This window comes from Eleutherodactylus coqui, chromosome 2 (assembly GCF_035609145.1).
Source record: "Eleutherodactylus coqui strain aEleCoq1 chromosome 2, aEleCoq1.hap1, whole genome shotgun sequence".
Lineage (NCBI taxonomy): Eukaryota > Metazoa > Chordata > Amphibia > Anura > Eleutherodactylidae > Eleutherodactylus > Eleutherodactylus coqui.
In genome coordinates this window covers 195,264,772-195,286,940 of record NC_089838.1, presented here as the reverse complement: position 1 = coordinate 195,286,940, position 22,169 = coordinate 195,264,772, and the positions used below count along the sequence as shown (strand labels likewise).

Sequence of the window (22,169 nt, the reverse complement as noted above, 5' to 3'; positions counted from 1 at the left end):
ATCTGCCACAGATGTGGCAGATGTAGCAGCAGGGAATTCTTTTAACTAGCGGGGATGAAGGAAACATTTATTTGTTGGATGTGCAGAACGAGTGTTTTCTTTTGTATCAGTAGACTTTGTCATTAAAAAAATGTTTCAACCCAAAACTCAAAACCCAATTTATCTAAAAATTATTATTATACTGTATGAAAGATTTTCATAAGACATCATACACAGCAAGATTATGTTAATAAAAAAGCAAATACTGTATAATATACATTTATTAACTTGCAGCTACTCCAGTTATTCACTTACAGCTCTTCCAGAAGGTCCAATAGGTCCGATATCACCACGTTCTCCCTGCAAGTAAATATTACTTAATATTTGAGACATGTACAATATACAGTATATACAAATAATGTCATAAAGACTCTATAAATTAGGTATCAGACTAATCATGAGGACATATTGTACTCACTTTTTCACCTTTCTCTCCATCTTGACCCTTCTTTCCCTTAAGAAAATAGAAATAGTGTAATGTTATATGAACAATCCTTATCCTTTCTTAAACCTATTTATTTGCATCTGCTTAAAATAATATTTTTACTTACCCTTAAACCAGCTGCTCCATCAATGCCTTGTAAACCCTGCATGCCCTAAACGTAAAACAAAAAGAATCAATGTTTTTATTTAAATTTGTATGTTCCTTTGTTGGGGTATGGCCACACGAAATTTCACAGTAAAATCCCCAACAAATGCACGTCCCACACTGTACGTGTTACATGCGGATTTGTCATGGATTTTGCTGCAGGTCTGCAGTGGAATTCCCCATGCTTATTAAAAGGGGTGAAATATGTTGTGCAAATCAACAACAAAATGGGGTTCATACTTGTGCAAGTCTAACCTTTAGCCCCACCGACATGTTTCGCCTTACGGGCTAAAGCCCTGGTTGTTGTTCCCCCTAAGGACACCTTAAAGGGGTTGTCTCACGAAAGCAAGTGGGGTTATACACTTCTGTATGGCCATATTAATGCACTTTGTAATATACATCGTGCATTAAATATGAGCCATACAGAAGTTATTCACTTACCTGCTCCGCTGCTAGCGTCCCCGTCTCCATGGCTCCGTCTAATTTCGGGGTCTTTTTGCTTTTTTAGACGCGCTTGCGCAGAAGGGTCTTCTCCCTTCTGGACGGTCCGGGCACGAGGGGCGTTCTGGCTCCGCCCCCTTCGTAGCTCCGCCCCGCCACGTGTGCCGATTCCAGCCAACCAGGAGGCTGGAATCGGCAATGGAACGCACAGAGCCCATGGTGCACCATGGGAGAAGACCCGCGGTGCACCTGGGAAAGGATCGGCGGCCATCTTGGGAGAAGAATTTTATAAGTTCATCTTTCATCACATCGGTGAGTAGCAAGCGGTTTAAAAACCGCTTTAAAATGCTATTTTATGCCAGGGGAGTAACAGGGGGAATGGGCTAATGTAAAATTTTGATGTTTGCCGCGAGACAACCCCTTTAAGGCGAAACATGTCAGGGTGGCTATAGGTTAGGCTTTTAATAGGGTTTTGGTGGTGCTGACCTACTAATTTCTGCATAGGCTTTTGGAAGCTGGCCATGAAAATGCCTTACATCCCTTGGTATTTCACATGGTGGGGAGTGCGATATTGAGGCAGGATTCACGGCCCTATATCGCACTTGCCCATGTGGAGTTAGCCTAAGGGGCTGCAAACAAATTTTTATGTAATCCACGAAATGAGTCATGTTTGGAAAGCTTACGCCAAGGGGCTTGATCAAGTATGTAAATTCATTTTGCAGCTGTATGTATCGCAGTTTAAGTATGGACGGAGTGAGAGGGCCCAGCTGAACTTTTGCACCCAGGCACCTGCGCCTTTAGTTACGCCCCTGGGTCTGATAGTTAATCTGCGGTATAAATCTGAGGCTGAGCATTAAAATTCTGCTGCAGATTTGCATGAGGATCAGTATGACGATTTAGCCCCAATATATGAGGCAGATGAGCATGCAGCCACCCAAAATGATACCTGTGCCACAATTCTTTTTTTTCATGAGGCGCATTTGAAAATCTGCACTGTAGTTCAAATGGTGGAGATTTTGAGATATATATTGCAGAAAAAAAAAGATTTCCACAACATTCAATTGAATTTTAAAATGGCACAGATTCTGTTGCAGAATAGAAGTCAAAAGTATGCCATGTGAACAGGGCCTTACAGCATATATAAATGTATATATGCATTGCTGTCTGTGTGCATGTAAGGAAAACTAGCAAGTATGTTAAAACATATTAAGATGTTTGAGACATGCTTACTAAGGCCTCATGTCCACGGGCAAAAGAAGAATTAAAATCCGCAGCGGATTTTAACTCTTCTCCCGCCCGCGGATCCGCATCCCATAGGGATGCATTAACCACCCGCGGGTAAATAAATACCCGCGGATGGTCAATAAAAGTGATTTTAAAAAAAATGGAGCATGAAAAAATCTGGACCATGCTCCATTTTCGTGCGGGTCTCCCACGGGGACGGCTCCCGCGGGCTTCTATTAAAGCCTATGGAAGCCGTCCGGATCCGCGGGAGACCAAAATTGGAATTTACTCACCTGCTCCGGATCTTCCCTTCGCCGCGGCTTCATCTTCTCTCTGTCGCGGTCGGATCTTTTTTCTTCGGGCCAGCGCATGCGCGGGGCACGCAACCGATATGCCCTGCGCATCCGCTGAGCCGAAGAAAGAAGATCCGGCCGCGACGGAGAGAAGATGAAGCCGCGGCGAAGGGAAGATCCGGAGGGGGCGAGAGGTGAGTTAATTCTTATTTTTATGCCTCATGTCCACGGGGCAGGAGGGACCCGCTACGGATTCTCCATGGAGAATCCGTAGCGGGCCTGATTTTCCCCGTGGACAGGAGGCCTAAATCAGTTACATAGGATACATTCACACACAGCAGAAAAAAAGTGCAGATTTTCTGCAGTGAAAAATCTGCACCAAAACCACAACAACAAAGTGTCAAAGTCCACCCCATTGGTGTGGATTTCCACATGATTATTCATGTGGATCTGTAGCAGATTTCATTTCTTTAATTAAAAGGGAAAACTCTGCTGCAGATCCACATCAAAAGCCGTTTTGAAATCTGCACCAATAGCATGGATTTTGATGCATTTTTTTGTGGTTGTTTTGGTGCAGATGTTCTGCTGCAGAATATTCGTACCATCAGAGGCGTAACTTGAAGCTTCCGGGCCCCAATGCAAAACCTGTAACAGGGCTCCCAACTATAATGCTTTATTCATAGTACTGGGTTCCCTATATTGAAAAGAGAGGCCTTATGGGCCCCTAAGGCTCCTGGGCCCGGGTGCAACCGCATCCCCTGCATCCTCTATAGTTACACCCCTGCGTACCATAATCCAGTACATATGAACGTAACCTAAAATACTTTTACCTTCCCTCTCCTAGATGTTACCTTAGAGGCCTTGTTCTCGCACTGTGCATGCACAGTGCCAGCTTTAGGAAATAGAAGATACATTTTATGGACAGTGTTTTTGCTACTGGACACTATGGGTTTTTGTGAACCGTCCGTAAATTAACAGAAGATTGGCCACCCGGCACTTAAGGCTGGATTTGCACCATGTTTTCAAAGGTATACTACAAGAATGGTGACATAATTGTATGTCTACTAGATGCTATTTTAATGGATCTATGTCTTTTTTTCATACTGGTAGTGGATATATAATTATAATTCTGACAGAGGCAGAGGCTTGGTTCTGGTTCTGCATCTATATAGTAATCTTAGTTTTAGTACAGTATCTGCATAGTAAATTTGGTCCTGTTCTCATAACTGCACAGTAAGCTTGGTTCTGATATCTTATCTATGGAGTAGCTTCAGTTCCAGTATCGTATCTATGCAGTAAACCTAGCGTTAGTACAGTATCTACATAGTAAGCTTAGTTCTCGTAGTGTATCTATATAGTAAGCTTGGTTCTCGTAGTGTATTTACATAGTAAGCTTGGTTCTCGTAGTGTATTTATATAGTAAGCTTGGTTCTCGTAGTGTATTTATATAGTAAGCTTGGTTCTGCTACCCTATCATGTAGAAGCAATAGTGATGAAGATTTAAAGGTAAACTATGATTTTATTATTAATGATCCTCTTCATTAATACTGCGCAATTGCTGGGCAAATATAACAATAAACGGCCAGTGTAAATGCACTCTGAAAGGGGCGTATTCAGTCTGAGTGCCTAGGACTGCACAAGCTTTAAATATGGCCCTGGTACGACCTTACACACAATGGTCATCCACTCAGTTTAGAACAGTTGCACAAAACAAAATATGTAATATTTCTAAATTTATTGTGTTAGTTATTTGGTCTGTCTGTAACTTTAAAGGGGTCTAACAATTTAGATAAATAGCACACTGCCTCATTAAATTTGATACAGCCTATAGTATTTTTAAGTATATCCTGTATAAAAATACCTTTGGTCCAGGTGGTCCCGCAAGACCCATAGATCCCTGATAAAAAGAAAACATAAGTTAATGAATTCAAATTTTTCATATATTTAAACAAATTTCCTTGTGTGGTCTGATTTTTTTTGTCTACATACTATGTAAGATTTCTAACAGGGGCTAAATTTTAAAAACGAAAAAAGAGAAAGGTGGTGCTTCCTGTCAAACAGCGCTGTATATGGTAGCACTATTCTTCCCACCAAAAGACGGAAGCCATGTGAGGACCTTACTGACCCCATATATGGCAATGGGTCCATCAGGCATGAGTAGTATTCTGCAATGCATTACGGTTTCTATTATAACAGAATGGTCTGTCTCTTAATCAGTAAGGCACCAGCCAAAAATTGCACTCTTACGGCTCAGTCAGACGGGCGTTTTAACATGCAAATTTTTTGTGCGCAGAATGCAAACGCACAAAGATTTGCATGACCAAAGGGGGCGTCATGCAGAAAAAAAACACACTTGGTCGCGTTTTTGCGCACGTAAAGTGCGCTGCCCACTATCCCCTGCTGCGGCTGTGACAGCTGCAGCAGAGGATTCCTTCAATGTGAAACCCCTGGATGCTGTCACATCCAGGGGTTTTACCTTTGGTCAGTGGGGCCCGTGGCAGCAGCGGCGGCTCCATTGACATACAGAAAACATGGCAATCCTCTGCTACAGCAGTAGCAGAGGATCACGATGTTCTCCCATTAAATTCAATAGGAGAACATCACGCTCCTCGCGATCTTCACTGTATGTTCTCAATAGGGTTGGCGCTGCTGCCGCCAGCCCCATTGAGCACAAGGTAAAACCCATGGATGCGACAGCATCCAGGGGTTTCACATCCAAAAAAGACGGATGACACAGTTACCTGCATTTTAAAATCTGCTGCCCTATATTTACCGCTGCACATTTTTGTGCGCAGGTAAATATTGGGCATAGGACTGCTGCCATTGAAAAGCATTGGTTTTATATAGATATGGATCGCAAACGCAGGTAACCTTCGCACATAAACACGCCTGTCTGACTGAGCCCTTAGGGTGGGATTCAGACGAGTGTGTTTATGTGCGTACAATTGTGTATACAATACAAAAATGCGCGCCTATCAGAACCATTGGTTTCCTAGGGTGTGTTGACATGTCCGTGTTTTACAGGCATGCAAACGCACGTATCTGCAAAACATAGGACATGCATGCACCATAGGTCCGTGGTGCGTGTCAATATTCTTCAGAGAGAAGTCCACTTGTCACTGAACACTGTCACAGCACTGTCACAGTGTTCAGTGACAAGGGGACTCACCACTGGGAGTAAGGAATTCCCTGCCACAGCTGTCACAGCTGTGGCAGAGGATCGCCATGTTCTCCCATTGCTTTCAATGGGACTAGCGCTTCTGCAGTCCCATTGATAGCAATGAGCTGCAGGCAAGCCCAGCAGAGATTTTCATGAAGGGCTTTAAATATAAGCCCTTCCCTGAAAAATCATCCCTAGAATGTGTTAAAAATAAAAAAAATATTTCCTCACCTCTCCTCAGCTGCCAGGGGCTACAGTGCTGGCCCCATTGAAAGCAATGGGAGAAGATGGCAATCCCGGGTGTAGTTCCCTTGTCACTGAACACTAGGGATATTTTACACGCAGCATGGACCTTGCTACTGCACACATGTCCTATCTTTTGCAGGTGTGAGTTTTTTGCGCCTTTAAAAGACGGACACGGAACACTACATAGGGAATAGAGAAGAGCGAGCATACTTGCTAAGGCAAACTACTCAAGCGAGTAGTGCCTTATGCGAGTACCTGCCCGCTCATCTCTAAAGATTCGGGTACCGGCAGGGGAGACCGGTGGGTTGCGGGAGTGAGCAGGGAGGAGCGGGGAGAGAGAGTGAGAGAGAGATCCCCCCCCCTCCCGTTCCTCCCCGCTCCCCCCCCCCCCCCTCCGCCGCTTACCGCCCCCTGCCGGCACCCGAATCTTTAGAGACGAGCGGGCAGCTACTCACATAAGGCACTACTCGCTCGAGTAGTTTGCCTTAGCGAGTATGCTCGCTCATCTCTAATAGGGAACCAATGTTTCTATCTGACGCACTTTCTTTTGCACTCAAGAAACGCTTGACTGACTTTGCCTTTAAGCTGTATAACTAAACATTGATTACACATTATAAAATTTATCATAGTCTGCTTAGTACATAACAAAAAATGAATGTGGCCTTTTTCTGTGGCCAGGTAAATCAAAACATAAAAATAAAAATTGTACGCACCTTTTCTCCTGACATTCCTTTTAAACCAGGTATTCCAGGAAAACCAATCCCTGCTTCTCCCTGTAAAAAAACATAAAGCAAAACCGATGCTCAAAGACAGAAAAATCGATTTCATACATTGTCTAATAATTATATGTTAAAAATTCTTTACTTTTAAAAACTTTAAAATAAAATAAAAAAACAATTTAGAAAGTCTAGTTATTTGTGCTATGCTAAATATGGTAATATGGAGATCTATAGGATAACTATTTAATTTCACAGTGTTAAGTTAGATTCATACTTTTATTGGGTCTGTTGTGGTTTCCCTTAAGGGTTGCAGGATTTTTAGCATTAGAATATCATGGTCTGCAGTGCCATACTTGCTGTCAAAAATACTGTAACCTCCGCGATTCTATCAAATTCAAAGGAATCCATCAGAATTCACCAGTATCCTTTTCAAAAGGATATAGCAAATCTGTGATGACTGTATTTTCAGTCAGATGAGCGTTTTTATGTGCGGATGTTACCTGCGTTTGCGATCCGCATCTATATAGAACCGATGCTTTTCAATGGCAGCGGTCATATGCCTGATATTTACCTGCGCACAAAATGCACAGCGGTAAATATAGGGCAGTGGATTTTAAAACGCAGGTAACTGTGGCATCTGTCTTTTTTGGATGCAAAAGCATCCAGGGGTTTCACCTTGTGCTCAATGGGGCCGGCGGCAGCAGTGCCGACCCAATTGAGAGCATACAGTAAAGATCGTGATCCTCTGGCACAGCTGTGATAGCTGTGGCAAAGGAGCGCGATGTTCTTCCATTAAAAGCAATGGGCTGCCAGCAAGCCCTGCAGTGATTTTCAGGGAAGGGCTTCAAATATAAGCCCTTCCCTGAAAATCATCCATGAATGTGTAAAAAATAAAAAAAGTATCTGTATACTCACCGCTCTGCAGCTGCCGGGGCTCAGGCGCATCTAGCTGGGTCTTCTCCATGCACTGCTCTGAAGTGCTTTCAGCAGACAGGGATTTAGAAACCCCTGCCTACTGAAAGCGCTGCCTCTGATTGGCTGAGCACTGTGACCAATCAGAGGCAGCACTCAGTCATTGAATGACAGCTGAGAGCAGCCTCTGATTGGTCACAAATCCTCGCCTGCTGAAAGCACTTCAGAGCAGTACAGGGAGAAGACTCGGCTGGATGCGCGTGAGCCCCGACAGCTGCAGAGAGGTGGGTATATATATCTTAAGGATGATTTTTCAGGGCAGGGCTTATATTTAAAGCCCTTCCCCAAAAATCACTGCAGGGCTTGCGGGCAGCCCATTGCTTTCAATAGAGCTGGCCATAGCGCCGGCTCCATTGAATTCAATGGGAGAACATCGCAATCCTCTGCTACAACTGTGACAGCTGTGGCAGAGGATTTCTTCATCTCCGCGGGGAGCCTTCTTGTCACTGGACACTGTGACAATGCTGTCACAGTGTTCAGTGACAAGGGGACTCCCTGCAGAGATGAAGAAATACTCTACCACAGCCATCACAGCTGTAGCAGAGGATTGCAATGTTCTCGGTATGTCAATGGGGCCGCCGCTGCTGCCGCCGGCCTCATAGACCAAAGATGAAACCCCTGGATGTGACAGCATCCAAATAATCCCCTGCTGCAGCTGTCACAGCCACAGCAGGGGATAGTGGGCAGCACACTTTATGTGCGCACAAACTTGGCCAAGTGCTTTTTTTTCCGCGTGACGCCCGCTTCGGTCATGCAAAATTTTTTGGTTTTGCGCACATAAATTCACACACTAGAACCCAATCTGACTGAGGCCTTAGTTACATTCTTTATTTCTTATGCATACTTTACCTTTTCTCCTTTTATTCCCTGAAGTCCTGGGACACCATCAAGGCCTATGGGACCTGGCAACCCAGTTGTCCCCTATATTCCAAATATTAATAAAGAAGACAACTTTATTTCCAAGAACAAAAACATTTTAATTACTGAAACAGACATATTTGCAAAAGCATGTAACTTTTCCTCAGATTTTATAGTCTTATCCACATGAACATAACTCAATGATTTTTATATCCCCAAGCTGAGCTGACAGTGATTGCCCAGAAATCAATGGGATTGTAAACTACAGGAGTCCCATCTCAGCTCACAGACCACCTCATATTCTATCTCTTGGCACAAAAATTAAAGAAAGAGCAGAAAATCCCACTCATGTATAAGGACAATACAAAAATAATTTGAAGACAAAAGCTACTACAAGTTTAAGATTGCATGTGATAGGACATAAAATATAGACAAGGAAAGAGCTGAGCATCAGTCTGCCTATAGTACTTAGATTGAAGTGAACAAGTTAATGGATAATAAATAGAGATGAGCGAACGCGTTCGTCCGAGCTTGATATTCGTGCGAATATTAGGGTGTTCGTGATGTTCGTTATTCGTAACGAACACCATGCGGTGTTCTGGTTAATTTAACTTTCTTCCCTGAGACGTTTTTTGGCCAATATAAAGACAGGGAAGGCATTACAACTTCCCCCTGCAACGTTTAAGCCCTATACCACCCCCCTGCAGTGAGTGGCTGGGGAGATAAGGTGTCACCCGAGTATTGAAATCTGCCCCTCCCGCGGCTCGCTATGGATGCATTCTGACATGAGTTTAGGGAAAGCGCTATCGTGTTGGAGCTGCTATAGGGAGAGTGTTAGGAGTATTTTAGGTGTCAAGAACCCCAACGGTCCTTCTTAGGGCCATAAATCTTCTCTATATGCGCTCAATGGGGCCGGCGGCAGCAACGCTGACCCCATTGAGAACATATAGAAGAGAAATCCTTCTTCTCTGGCACAGCTGTAACAGCTGTAGCAGAGAAGAACGATGTTTGCCCATTGAATTCAATGGAGCCAGCAATACAGCATGTTCCACTGAATGCAATGGGCTGCCCGCGATCGCAGGATGAATGGTCGGAAAGGGGTTAAATATATAACCCCTTTCCTGCAATTCATCCAGAAATGTGTTACACTAAAAATATATACCGGCGTATAAGGCGACCGGGCGTATAAGACGACCCCCCAACTGTCACCTTATACGCCGGTAATACAGTGGAGCAAAGAATAAAAATCATTACTCACTTTTTCAGATGATCTGCGGCGCTCCTGCAGGCTGTCGCTCCTTCCTGGTTCCCGGCAGACTATTCCTTTCTGCACGAAAGGCTTTAAATCCACGCCTCCAGAAACACATGTGCCTTCAGCCAATCACAGCCAATGACAATGATGTCATTGAATGGCTGTGATTGGCTGTGTTTCTGGAGGCGGAGATTTCAAGCCAATCACAGCCATTCAATGACATCATTGTCATTGGCTGTGATTGGCTGTGTTTCTGGAGGCGGGGATTTCAAGCCTTTCGTGCAGAAAGGAATACTCTGCCGTGGATTAGGAGGGAGCGACAGCCTGCAGGAGCGCCGCAGATCATCTGAAAAAGTGAGTAATGCTTTTTATTCTTTGCTCCACTGTATTACCGGCGTATAAGGTGACAGTTGGGGGGTCGTCTTATATGCCCGGTCGCCTTATACGCCGGTATATATTTTTAGTGTAACACATTTCTGGATGAATTGCAGGAAAGGGGTTATATATTTAACCCCTTTCCGACCATTCATCCTGCGATCGCGGGCAGCCCATTGCATTCAGTGGAACCTGTTGTTTTTCTGTCTCCATTGAATTCAATGGGCAAACATCGTTCTTCTCTGCTACAGCTGTTACAGCTGTGGCAGAGGAGAACGATCTTTATGCTGACAGTGGGGGGGGGGGGGGCACTCTTGCCGGTATTGTGGCTTAATAGTGGGACCTGTGAACTTGAGATGCAGCCCACCATGTAGCCCCTCGCCTGCCCTATCCGTCACTGTGTCGTTCCCATCACTTTCCTGAATTGCCCAGATTTTCACACATGAAAACCTTAGCGAGCATCGGCGAAATACAAAAATGTTCTGGTCGCCCATTGACTTCAATGGGGTTCGTTGTTCGAAACGAACCCTCGAGCATCACGGGAAGTTCGTTCCGAATAACGAACACCCGAACATTTTGGTGTTCGCTCATCTCTAATAATAAACATATAATATAAATAGTCTATTAAAACTATATATGGCCAAAATGACACAATTTTCGTTTATACATCTTAGGGCTCAGTCACAAGGGCGCATCCGGGCGCTGATGCGCCCGTCTTCTGGCAGGATAAGACTGCCGCACTGCAGGTGCGGATGACTCTCCGCACCGCCGGCAGAAAGAACACATGACCGGCTCCATTGCTGGTCATGTGTTCTTTCTTCCGGCGCTGCAGAGAGTTGTCTGCACCTGCAGTGCGGCCATCTTCTTCGTGCAGGAAGACGGGCGCATCGGCACCCGGATGCGCCCGTGTGATTGAGCCCTAAGGCTCCATTCATGTCTGCATTAAGTGTTTCTTTTTCCCTTCTCCATCCTGGGAGCATGCAAGTAGAATCTCTGCAGTAAAGGGATCCGTCCTATAATGACAGCTAATGGCACTGGACGAACCCCATTGTTTATAATGGGGACTGTACAGCTTCTATCCTGGTCTCCAACATTTTACTGGATGGAATAACTATTTTATTATATAACTATTGGGATGTTTGGATGGAGAAGTGTGGAAAGCCCCAAAGAGACCCTTTGACACACATGAATAAAGCTTAATAAGTGAAAACATTGATAGAGGTAAACAAAGAAATGAAGGAAATGAACTCTTAGTTAACTTACAGCTTCTCCTGCATTTCCTTTGTCTCCTTTAAATCCAGGTTTTCCACGAGGACCCTACATACATTTGGATTACTACATTAGGATTTCATTTGAATTTTCCATAGACATCTACAGTTTAAGTCAGACTTAACCCCTTAGTGACGAAGCCTGTTTGCGCCTTAGTGATGGAGCCAAATTTTGGAAACCTGACGTGTCAATTTAACATAGAATAACTCCATAAAGGTTTTGTATATCCAAGTGACATTATTTTTTCGCCACATATTTTACTACATTTAGGTGGTAAAAATAGACCAATAGATTTTGTGTGTTTATTAAAAGTGTCAAAATTGGGAAAATTTTGAACAAAATGCTGTTTTTTTCCCATTTTCAACTGTAATATCCCAAATATGTGCAAACATACTGTACAATTTTTTGATAAGACATATTTCCATCTGTTTACTTTATTCTGGATGCACTGAACCATTTTTTAACCATTTAGGAGATGTAGAAATTTAACATTACTTATCCACATTTTGAATAAGTAATGCAAAGGCTCATAGGTGTTAGAATGATAGATACCCCACAAATGACCCAATTTTAAAGACTACACCCCTTAATGTATTCACTGAGCGGGTGTCACGAATTCTTTGACCCACAGTATTTTTTCAGGAGTTAGAGGAGCATAAATAAAAAAAATTTCTATAGCGCACATGAAAATGAGGATTTACACAACAAAATGGATACCCAGTGTGGCCCTAATCTTATATGTGTATGCGCAACATGGGCCCAAAATTAAAGGAGTAGCCAGTGGCTTTCACAACAGAAATTTAGCTTGAAGGCCTTTTAGGCCCCATAGCACACTTGTACAGCCCTTGAGCTGACAAAACCATAGAGAACCCCCAGAAAATGACCCCATTTTGAAAACTAGACCCCTTATTGAATTTATATAGGGGTGTACTGCCCACTTTGACCCAACAGTTTTTGAATGAATTTAACAAAGCAGAAGGAAGAAATTACACTTTTCATTTTTTGCCAATTGTGTCACTTAGAAAAAAAGTTTTTCTGTACAGCACATATATGAATGAATACTTGCACTCCAAAATGGATACCCCTGTTTGTCCTGTGTTCAGAAACATACCCATTGGGGCCCTAATCTGCTTACTGGACACATGGCTAGGCCCATGATTTCAGGACACATTGTTTACTTGTAGAACCATTAAAAATGTGAAAAATAAATCAAATAAAATCTCATTTTTTCCACAAATTTGTTTCTTTCATGACAGTTTTCTTTGTTTCAAGCAGGGAAAACTGGGGAGACACATCCCAAATTTTATAGAACTCGTTCTTCTGTGTTCAGCAATATTCATATTATAGCCCCAATCTGCGTACAGGACACATGGTTAGGCCTATAATGGAGGGAACACCCATTGGATTTCAGGGCACAACTGAATAAATTCCAGGCCGCATTGCCCACTTGTGCAGAAAAAAAAATTGACTCCCTAAAAAGAATCCCACACCCTCTCTTCCTTTTTTGGAATTCCCTATAGATTAAATAAAATTAATAATGTAGGACTGTGTGGTAGGTTTCAAAACAGGGTTGATGACAGAGGCCTGGATTGGATGGGCACACGGGGCAATAAAATCAGGTATACCTACTCCTCCCTTGCTTGTTGCAAACCCGATACTTTTTTGGGGGGGTTATTTTTTGCCTGCAGTTTCAGGAATGGGGTGCAGAAAGTGGAGCTCTGTGAGCCTTCGCACTTTCTTGGACTGTAATGATTCCTGGGGTGCGATGGTCTAAAACAAAAGGTGCTCAACAAGCAGCTCCTGAAACTGCAGTAAGCTAAGCGTTCCCCGGGATGTCTTATATATTACATACGCATTATGTGTAGTGATCTGAATCATATAGATCACTACTAGAGATGAGCGAAAGTACTCGTCCGAGCTTGATACTTGTTCGAGTATTAGCGTGTTCGAGATGCTCGTTACTAGAGGCGAGCACCACGCGATGTTCGAGTTACTTTCACTTTCATCTCTGAGACGTTAGCGTGCTTTTCTGGCCAATAGAAAGACAGGGAAGGCATTACAACTTCCCCCTGCGACGTTCAAGCCCTATACCACCCCCCTGCAGTGAGTGGCTGGCGAGATCAGGTGTCACCCGAGTATATAAATCGGCCCCACAGATGCATTCTGACAGAGATGAGGGAAAGTGCTGCTGATGCCGGAGCTGCTATAGGGAGAGCGTTAGGAGTGATTTTAGGCTTCAAGAACCCCAACGGTCCTTCTTAGGGCCACATCTGACCGTGTGCAGTACTGTTGAGGCTGCTTTTAGCAGTGTTCACAATTTATTTTTTTTTGTATATCGGGCGTGCAGAGCATTGCGTCCTCAGTCTGCAGTCATTGTACAGAGTATAGGGCCAGTACTGGTGAGGCAGGGAAAGAGATATCCAGGCTGTATAGGCAGTGGGCTTTTTCAAAAAAATTGGGGAAAAATACTATTTTTGGGCTGCCTGTGAACGTCTTCAGTTTACTGCGTGTCTGCTGGGGGTAGTAGTCCTAATTAATATGCAGCTAAGCGTTACAGCAGGCTTGCGCAAAATTGTTTCCTGGGTCTGCTGTCTCTGTTACATCACCGCCGTCATCCCGCCAGAGGGAAACAGTATACATAATATTATACGCTGCCTACAGTATCTGTCTGCTGGGGGTAGTAGTCCTAATTAATACGCAGCTAAGCGTTTCAGCAGGCTTGCGCAAAATTGTCTCCTGGGTCTGCTGTCCCTGTTACATCACCGCCGTCATCCCGCCAGAGGGAAACAGTATACATAATATTATACGCTACCCACAGTATCTGTCTGCTGGGGGTAGTAGTCCTAATTAATACGCAGCTAAGCGTTACAGCAGGCTTGCGCAAAATTGCTTCCTGGGTCTGCTGTCTCTGTTACATCACCGCCGTCATCCTGCCAGAGGGAAACAGTATACATAATATTATACGCTGCCTACAGTATCTGTCTGCTGGGGGTAGTAGTCCTAATTAATACTCAGCTAAGCGTTACAGCAGGCTTGCGCAAAATTGTTTCCTGGGTCTGCTGTCTCTGTTACATCACCGCCGTCATCCCGCCAGTGGGAAACAGTATACATAATATTATACGCTGCCTACAGTATCTGTCTGCTGTATCAGCTCAGCATTTAAAAAAAATAAAAGCAAAATACTTAAGGCCTACTACTGGCCTTTGGCCACTTGACTGCTTCTGCGCTGTGAATTCCACTAGCTCAGTCATACGCACCTACGTCTCACTACAGGCGTGCGCAAAATTCTTTCCTGGCTCTGCTGTGCGTTCCGTAAGGGAAGTCAGCCTCCAACCACAGGCCAATAAGCGGCACATTTAATTACAGCGTTCTGTTTCTGCACTACTGGTAATACAGCATGCTGAGGGGTAGGGGTAGGCCTAGAGGACGTGGACGCGGGCGAGGACGCGGAGGCCCAAGTCAGGGTGTGGGCACAGGCCGAGCTCCTGATCCAGGTGTATTGCAGCCGACTGCTGCGGGATTAGGAGAGAGGCACGTTTCTGGCGTCCCCACATTCATCTCACAATTAATGGGTCCACGCGGTAGACCTTTATTAGAAAATAAGCAGTGTGAGCAGGTCCTGTCGTGGATGGCAGAAAGTGCATCCAGCAATCTATCGACCACCCAGAATTCTGCGCCGTCCACTGCTGCAACTCTGAATCCTCTGACTGCTGCTCCTCCTTCCTCCCAGCCTCCTCACTCCATTACAATGACACATTCTGAGGAGCAGGCAGACTCCCAGGAACTGTTCCCGGGCCCCTGCCCAGAATGGCCAGCAATGGTTCCTCTTCCACCGGAGGAGTTTGTCATGACCGATGCCCAACCTTTGGAAAGTTCCCGGGGTCCGGGGGATGAGGCTGGGGACTTCTGGAAACTGCCGAAGCCCACCTGCATTAAACCTGACTTTACCTCAGCTGTGATGGGCAATGCAATGGGATATATTTATGTACCGCCGGTGGGTTCCAGGGAGCCACCCATGCTGTCTGTTCACACGGAGTTGTAACTGCATGTGTCCACTTCTAAAGAACCCCAGTCTGACTGGGGCATGCAGTGTGAGCCGAAGCCCACCTCCATTAAACATGACATTACCTCAGCTGTGCTGGGCACTGCAATGGGATATATTTATGTACCGCCGGTGGCTTCCTGGCACCCACCCATGCTGTCGGTCCACACAGAGTTGTAACTGCATGTGTCCACTTCTAAAGAACCCCAGTCTGATTGGGGCATGCAGTGTGGGCCGAAGCCCACCTGCATTAAACATGACATTACCTCAGCTGTGATGGGCAATGCAATGGGATATATTTATGTACCGCCGGTGGCTTCCTGGCACCCACCCATGCTGTCGGTCCACACAGAGTTGTAACTGCATGTGTCCACTTCTAAAGAACCCCAGTCTGACTGGGGCATGCAGTGTGGGCCGAAGCCCACCTGCATTAAACATGACATTACCTCAGCTGTGATGGGCAATGCAATGGGATATATTTATGTACCGCCGGTGGGTTCCAGGGAGCCACCCATGCTGTCGGTCCACACAGAGTTGTAACTGCATGTGTCCACTTCTAAAGAACCCCAGTCTGACTGGGGCATGCAGTGTGGGCCGAAGCCCACCTGCATTAAACATGACATTACCTCAGCTGTGATGGGCAATGCAATGGGATATATTTATGTACCGCCGGTGGGTTCCAGGGAGCCACCCATGCTGTCGGCCCACACGGAGTTGTAACTGCATGTGTCCACTTCTAAAGAACCCCAGTCTGACTGGGGCATGCAGTATGGGCCGAAGCCCACCTGCATTAAACATGACATTACCTCAGCTGTGCTGGGCACTGCAATGGGATATATTTATGTACCGCCGGTGGCTTCCTGGCACCCACCCATGCTGTCGGTCCACACAGAGTTGTAACTGCATGTGTCCACTTCTAAAGAACCCCAGTCTGACTGGGGGATGCAGTGTGGACCGAAGCCCACCTGCATTTAATCTGACGTTAGCTCTGCTGTCCAGGGCACTGCAATGGGATACATTTATGTACAGCCGGTGGGTTCCAGGGAGCCACCCATGCTGTGGGTGCACACAGAATTCCCATTTCGGAGTTGTACCTGCCTGTGACTATTTATAAAAAAACGCGGTCTGACTGGGGCATGCAGACACCTTGACAGAATGAATAGTGTGTGGCACATAGGTTCCCCATTGCTATGCCCACGTGTGCAGCTCCTGATGGAGGTGGCACAGGATTGGATTTCTCATTGCTTCTGTACAGCATTGTGGGCTATCGCCCCGCCCCTTTTAAAGAGGGTCGCTGCCTATCCGTGCCAACCCTCTGCAGTGTGTGCCTGCGGTTCCTCTTCATGGCAGACGCACTTATAAATAGACATGAGGGTGGTGTGGCATGAGGGCAGCTGAAGGCTGCGCAGGGACACTTTGGTGTGCGCTGTGGACACTGGGTCGTGCGGGGGGGGGGGGCGGTTGGGCAGCATGTAACCCAGGAGAAGTGGCAGCGGAGTGTCATGCAGGCAGTGATTGTGCTTTGTTGGAGGTAGTGTGGTGCTTAGCTAAGGTATGCATTGCTAATGAGGGCTTTTCTGATGTAAAAATTGTTGGGAGGGGGGGGCCCACTCTTGCCGCTATTGTGGCTTAATAGTGGGACCTGGGAACTTGAGATGCAGCCCAACATGTAGCCCCTCGCCTGCCCTATCCGTTGCTGTGTCGTTCCCATCACTTTCTTGAATTGCCCAGATTTTCACAAATGGAAACCTTAGCGAGCATCGGCGATATACAAAAATGCTCGGGTCGCCCATTGACTTCAATGGGGTTCGTTACTCAAAACGAACCCTCGAGCATCGTGAAAATTTCGTCCCGAGTAACGAGCACCCGAGCATTTTGGTGCTCGCTCATCTCTAATCACTACCTTTTTATACCAGGCCCTGGCTTTATAAAGTGGGAGACTGTTATGATAATTATTAGAGATGAGCGAGCACCAAAATGCTCGGGTGCTCGTTACTCGGGACGAACTTTTCGCGATGCTCGAGGGTTCGTTTCGAGTAACGAACCCCATTGAAGTCAATGGGCGACCCGAGCATTTTTGTATTTCGCCGATGCTCGCTAAGGTTTCCTTGTGTGAAAATCTGGGCAATTCAAGAAAGTGATGGGAACGACACAGCAACGGATAGGGCAGGCGAGGGGCTACATGTTGGGCTGCATCTCAAGTTCACAGGTCCCACTATTAAGCCACAATAGCGGCAAGAGTGGGCCCCCCCCCCCCCTCCCAAAAACTTTTACTTCTGAAAAGCCCTCATTAGCACGGCATACCTTAGCTAAGCACCACACTACCTCCAAGAAAGCACAATCACTGCCTGCATGACACTCCACTGCCACTTCTCCTGGCTTACATGCTGCCCAACCGCCCCCCCTCCCCCCCACAGCGCACACCAAAGTGTCCCTGCGCAGCCTTCAGCTGCCCTCATGCCACACCACCCTCATGTCTATTTAGAAGTGCGTCTGCCATGAGGAGGAACCGCAGGCACACACTGCAGAGGGTTGGCACGGCTAGGCAGCGACCCTCTTTAAAAGGGGCGGGGCGATAGCCCACAATGCTGTACAGAAGCAATGAGAAATAGAATCCTGTGCCACCGCCATCAGGAGCTGCACACGTGGGCATAGCAATGGGGAACCTATGTGCCACACACTATTCATTCTGTCAAGATGTCTCTGCATGCCCCAGTCAGACCGGGCTTTTTAATTCATAGACACAGGCAGGTACAACTCCCTATTGTGAAGTCCCTGTGGACCGACAGCATGGGTGGCTCCCTGGAACCCACCGGCGGTACATAAAAATATCCCATTGCATTGCCCAACACAGCTGAGGTAGTAATGTCGTGCTTAATGCAGGTGGGCTTCAGCCCACACTGCATACCCCAGTCAGACTGGGGTTCTTTACAAGTGGAAACAGATGCATTTATAATTCCCTGTGGACCCACAGCATGGGTGGGTGCCAGGAAGCCACCAGCGGTACATAGAAATATCCCATTGCATTGCCCAACACAGCTGAGGTAGTAATGTCGTGCTTAATGCAGGTGGGCTTCGGCCCACACTGCATGCCCCAGTCAGACTGGGGTTCTTTACAAGTGGAAACAGATGCATTTATAATTCCCTGTGGACCCACAGCATGGGTGGCTCCCTGGAACCCACCGGTGGTACATAGAAATATCCCATTGCATTGCCCAACACAGCTGAGGTAGTAATGCCGTGCTTAATGCAGGTGGGCTTCGGCCCACACTGCATGCCCCAGTCAGACTGGGGTTCTTTACAAGTGGAAACAGATGCATTTATAATTCCCTGTGGACCCACAGCATGGGTGGCTCCCTGGAACCCACCGGCGGTACATAAAAATATCCCATTGCATTGCCCAACACAGCTGAGGTAGTAATGTCGTGCTTAATGCAGGTGGGCTTCGGCCCACACTGCATGCCCCAGTCAGACTGGGGTTCTTTAGAAGTGGAAACAGATGCATTTACAACTCCCTGTGGACCGACAGCATGGGTGGGTGCCAGGAAGCCACCAGCGGTACATAGAAATATCCCATTGCATTGCCCAACACAGCTGAGGTAGTAATGTCGTGCTTAATGCAGGTGGGCTTCGGCCCACACTGCATGCCCCAGTCAGACTGGGGTTCTTTACAAGTGGAAACAGATGCATTTATAATTCCCTGTGGACCCACAGCATGGGTGGCTCCCTGGAACCCACCGGCGGTACATAAAAATATCCCATTGCATTGCCCAACACAGCTGAGGTAGTAATGTCGTGCTTAATGCAGGTGGGCTTCGGCCCACACTGCATGCCCCAGTCAGACTGGGGTTCTTTAGAAGTGGAAACAGATGCATTCACAACTCCCTGTGGACCGACAGCATGGGTGGGTGCCAGGAAGCCACGGGCGGTACATAATAATATCCCATTGCATTGCCCAACACAGCGGATGTAACGTCAACTGTAATGCAGGTGGGCTAAAAATTCATTTGATTACACTGTAGGCGAGGGCCCACAAAAATTGCTGTATCAACAGTACTAATGTACATCCAAAAAATTGGCCATGGCCAACCAAGAGGGCAGGTGAAACCCATTAATCGCTTTGGTTAATGTGGCTTAAGTGGTAACTAGGCCTGGAGGCAGCCCAGTTTAACTAAAAATTGGTTCAAGTTAAAGTTTCAACGCTTTTAAGAGCATTGAAACATATAAAAATTGTTTAGAAAAATTAGATGAGTGAGCCTTGTGGCCCTAAGAAAAATTGCCCGTTCAGCGTGATTACGTGAGGTTTCAGGAGGAGGAGCAGGAGAAGGAGGAGGAATATTAGACACAGATTGATGAAGCAGAAATGTCCCCGTTTTGGATGGTGAGAGAGAACGTAGCTTCCATCCGCGGGTGCAGCCTACGTATTGCTTACGTATCGCTGCTGTCCGCTGGTGGAGAAGAGAAGTCTGGGGAAATCCAGGCTTTGTTCATCTTGATGAGTGTTAGCCTGTCGGCACTGTCGGTTGACAGGCGGGTACGCTTATTTGTGATGATTCCCCCAGCCGCACTAAACACCCTTTCCGACAAGACGCTAGCCGCAGGACAAGCAAGCACCTCCAGGGCATACAGCGCTAGTTCAGGCCACGTGTCCAGCTTCGACACCCAGTAGTTGTAGGGGGCAGAGGCGTCACGGAGGACGGTCGTGCGATCGGCTACGTACTCCCTCACCATCCTTTTACAGTGCTCCCGCCGACTCAGCCTTGACTGGGGAGCGGTGACACAGTCTTGCTGGGGAGCCATAAAGCTGTCCAGGCCCTTAAAGACTGTTGCACTGCCTGGGCTGTACATGCTGCTCGATCTACGCACCTCCCCTGCTACCTGGCCCTCGGAACTGCGCCTTCTGCCACTACCGCTGTCGGATGGGAATTTTACCATCAGCTTGTCCGCCAGGGTCCTGTGGTATAGCAACACTCTCGAACCCCTTTCCTCTTCGGGAATGAGAGTGGGAAGGTTCTCCTTATAGCGTGGGTCGAGCAGTGTGTACACCCAGTAATCCGTAGTGGCCAGAATGCGTGTAATGCGAGGGTCACGAGAAAGGCATCCTAACATGAAGTCAGCCATGTGTGCCAGGGTACCTGTACGCAACACATGGCTGTCCGCACTAGGAAGATCACTTTCAGGATCCTCCTCCTCCTCCTCCTCCTCCTCCTCCTCAGGCCATACACGCTGAAATGATGACAGGCAAGCAGCATGGGTACCGTCAGCAGTGGGCCAAGCTGTCTCTTCCCCCTCCTCCTCATCCTCCTCATGCTCCTCCTCCTCCTCCTGAACGCGCTGAGATATAGACAGGAGGGTGCTCTGACTATCCAGCGACATACTGTCTTCCCCCGACTCTGTTTCCGAGCGCAAAGCGGCTGCCTTTATGGTTTGCAGGGAACTTCTCAAGATGCATAGCAGAGGAATGGTGACGCTAATGATTGCAGCATCCCCGCTCACCACCTGGGTAGACTGCTCAAAGTTTCGATGGACCTGGCAGATGTCTGCCAAAGAGGCCCACTCTTCTGAAAAGAATTGAGGAGGCTGACTCCCACTGCGCCGCCCATGTTGGAGTTGGTATTCCACTATAGCTCTACGCTGCTCATAGAGCCTAGCCAACATGTGGAGCGTAGAGTTCCACCGTGTGCGCACGTCGCACAGCAGTCGGTGCACTGGCAGATTAAACCGATGTTGCAGGGTGCGCAGGGTGGCAGCGTCCGTGTGGGACTTGTGGAAATGTGCGCAGAGTTGGCGCACCTTTACGAGCAGGTCTGACAAGCGTGGGTAGCTTTTCAGAAAGCGCTGAACCACCAAATTAAAGACGTGGGCCAGGCATGGCACGTGCGTGAGGCTGCCGAGCTGCAGAGCCGCCACCAGGTTACGGTCGTTGTCACACACGACCATGCCCGGTTGGAGGCTCAGCGGCGCAAGCCAACGGTCGGTCTGCTCTGTCAGACCCTGCAGCAGTTTGTGGGCCGTGTGCCTCCTATCTCCTAAGCTGAGTAGTTTCAGCACGGCCTGCTGACGCTTGCCCACCGCTGTGCTGCCACGCCGCGCGACACCGACTGCTGGCGACGTCCTGCTGCTGCTGACACATCTAGATTGCGAGACAGAGGTTGAGGAGGAGGAGGAGGAGGAGGGTGCTTTAGTGGAAGAAGCATACACCGCCGAACATACCACCACTGAGCTGGGGACCGCAATTCTGGGGGTGGGTAGGACGTGAGCGGTCCCAGGCTCTGACTCTGTCCCAGCCTCCACTAAATTCACCCAATGTGCCGTCAGGGAGATGTAGTGGCCCTGCCCGCCTGTGCTTGTCCACGTGTCCGTAGTTAAGTGGACCTTGCCACTAACCGCATTGGTGAGGGCGCGTACAATGTTGCGGGAGACGTGGTCGTGCAGGGCTGGGATGGCACATCGGGAAAAGTAGTGGCGACTGGGAACTGAGTAGCGCGGGGCCGCCGCCGCCATCATAGCTTTGAAAGCCTCCGTTTCCACAGCCCTATACGGCAGCATCTCAAGGCTGATAAATTTGGCTATGTGGACGGTTAACGATTGCGCTCCAACAGTTGCGCTAGCGACGGCTGGACTGTGCGGTGCGAGACATTGCTGGATGGGGCCGAGGACAGCGGAGGTGAGGGTGCGGGTGCAGGCCAT

At 47.3% G+C, this 22,169-nt stretch overlaps 1 protein-coding gene across 6 annotated transcripts in view; it reads right to left on the bottom strand.

The window, feature by feature from the left end:
- Positions 1 to 22,169, bottom strand: part of LOC136612061 (collagen alpha-1(VII) chain-like) — a 268,004-nt gene that overhangs the window by 106,357 nt on the left and 139,478 nt on the right. For 5 of the 6 annotated variants that reach the window (XM_066592145.1, XM_066592146.1, XM_066592144.1 and 2 more), the window contains exons 36-42: positions 11,432 to 11,485; positions 8,533 to 8,604; positions 6,706 to 6,765; positions 4,448 to 4,483; positions 591 to 635; positions 458 to 493; positions 295 to 339 (exon numbers count right to left, since the gene is read on the bottom strand). In XM_066592145.1, coding sequence (XP_066448242.1) covers positions 295 to 339; positions 458 to 493; positions 591 to 635; positions 4,448 to 4,483; positions 6,706 to 6,765; positions 8,533 to 8,604; positions 11,432 to 11,485 — 348 coding nt within the window. The remainder of the gene's footprint in view (positions 1 to 294; positions 340 to 457; positions 494 to 590; positions 636 to 4,447; positions 4,484 to 6,705; positions 6,766 to 8,532; positions 8,605 to 11,431; positions 11,486 to 22,169) is intronic. The other variant, XM_066592143.1, reaches the window with a different exon arrangement.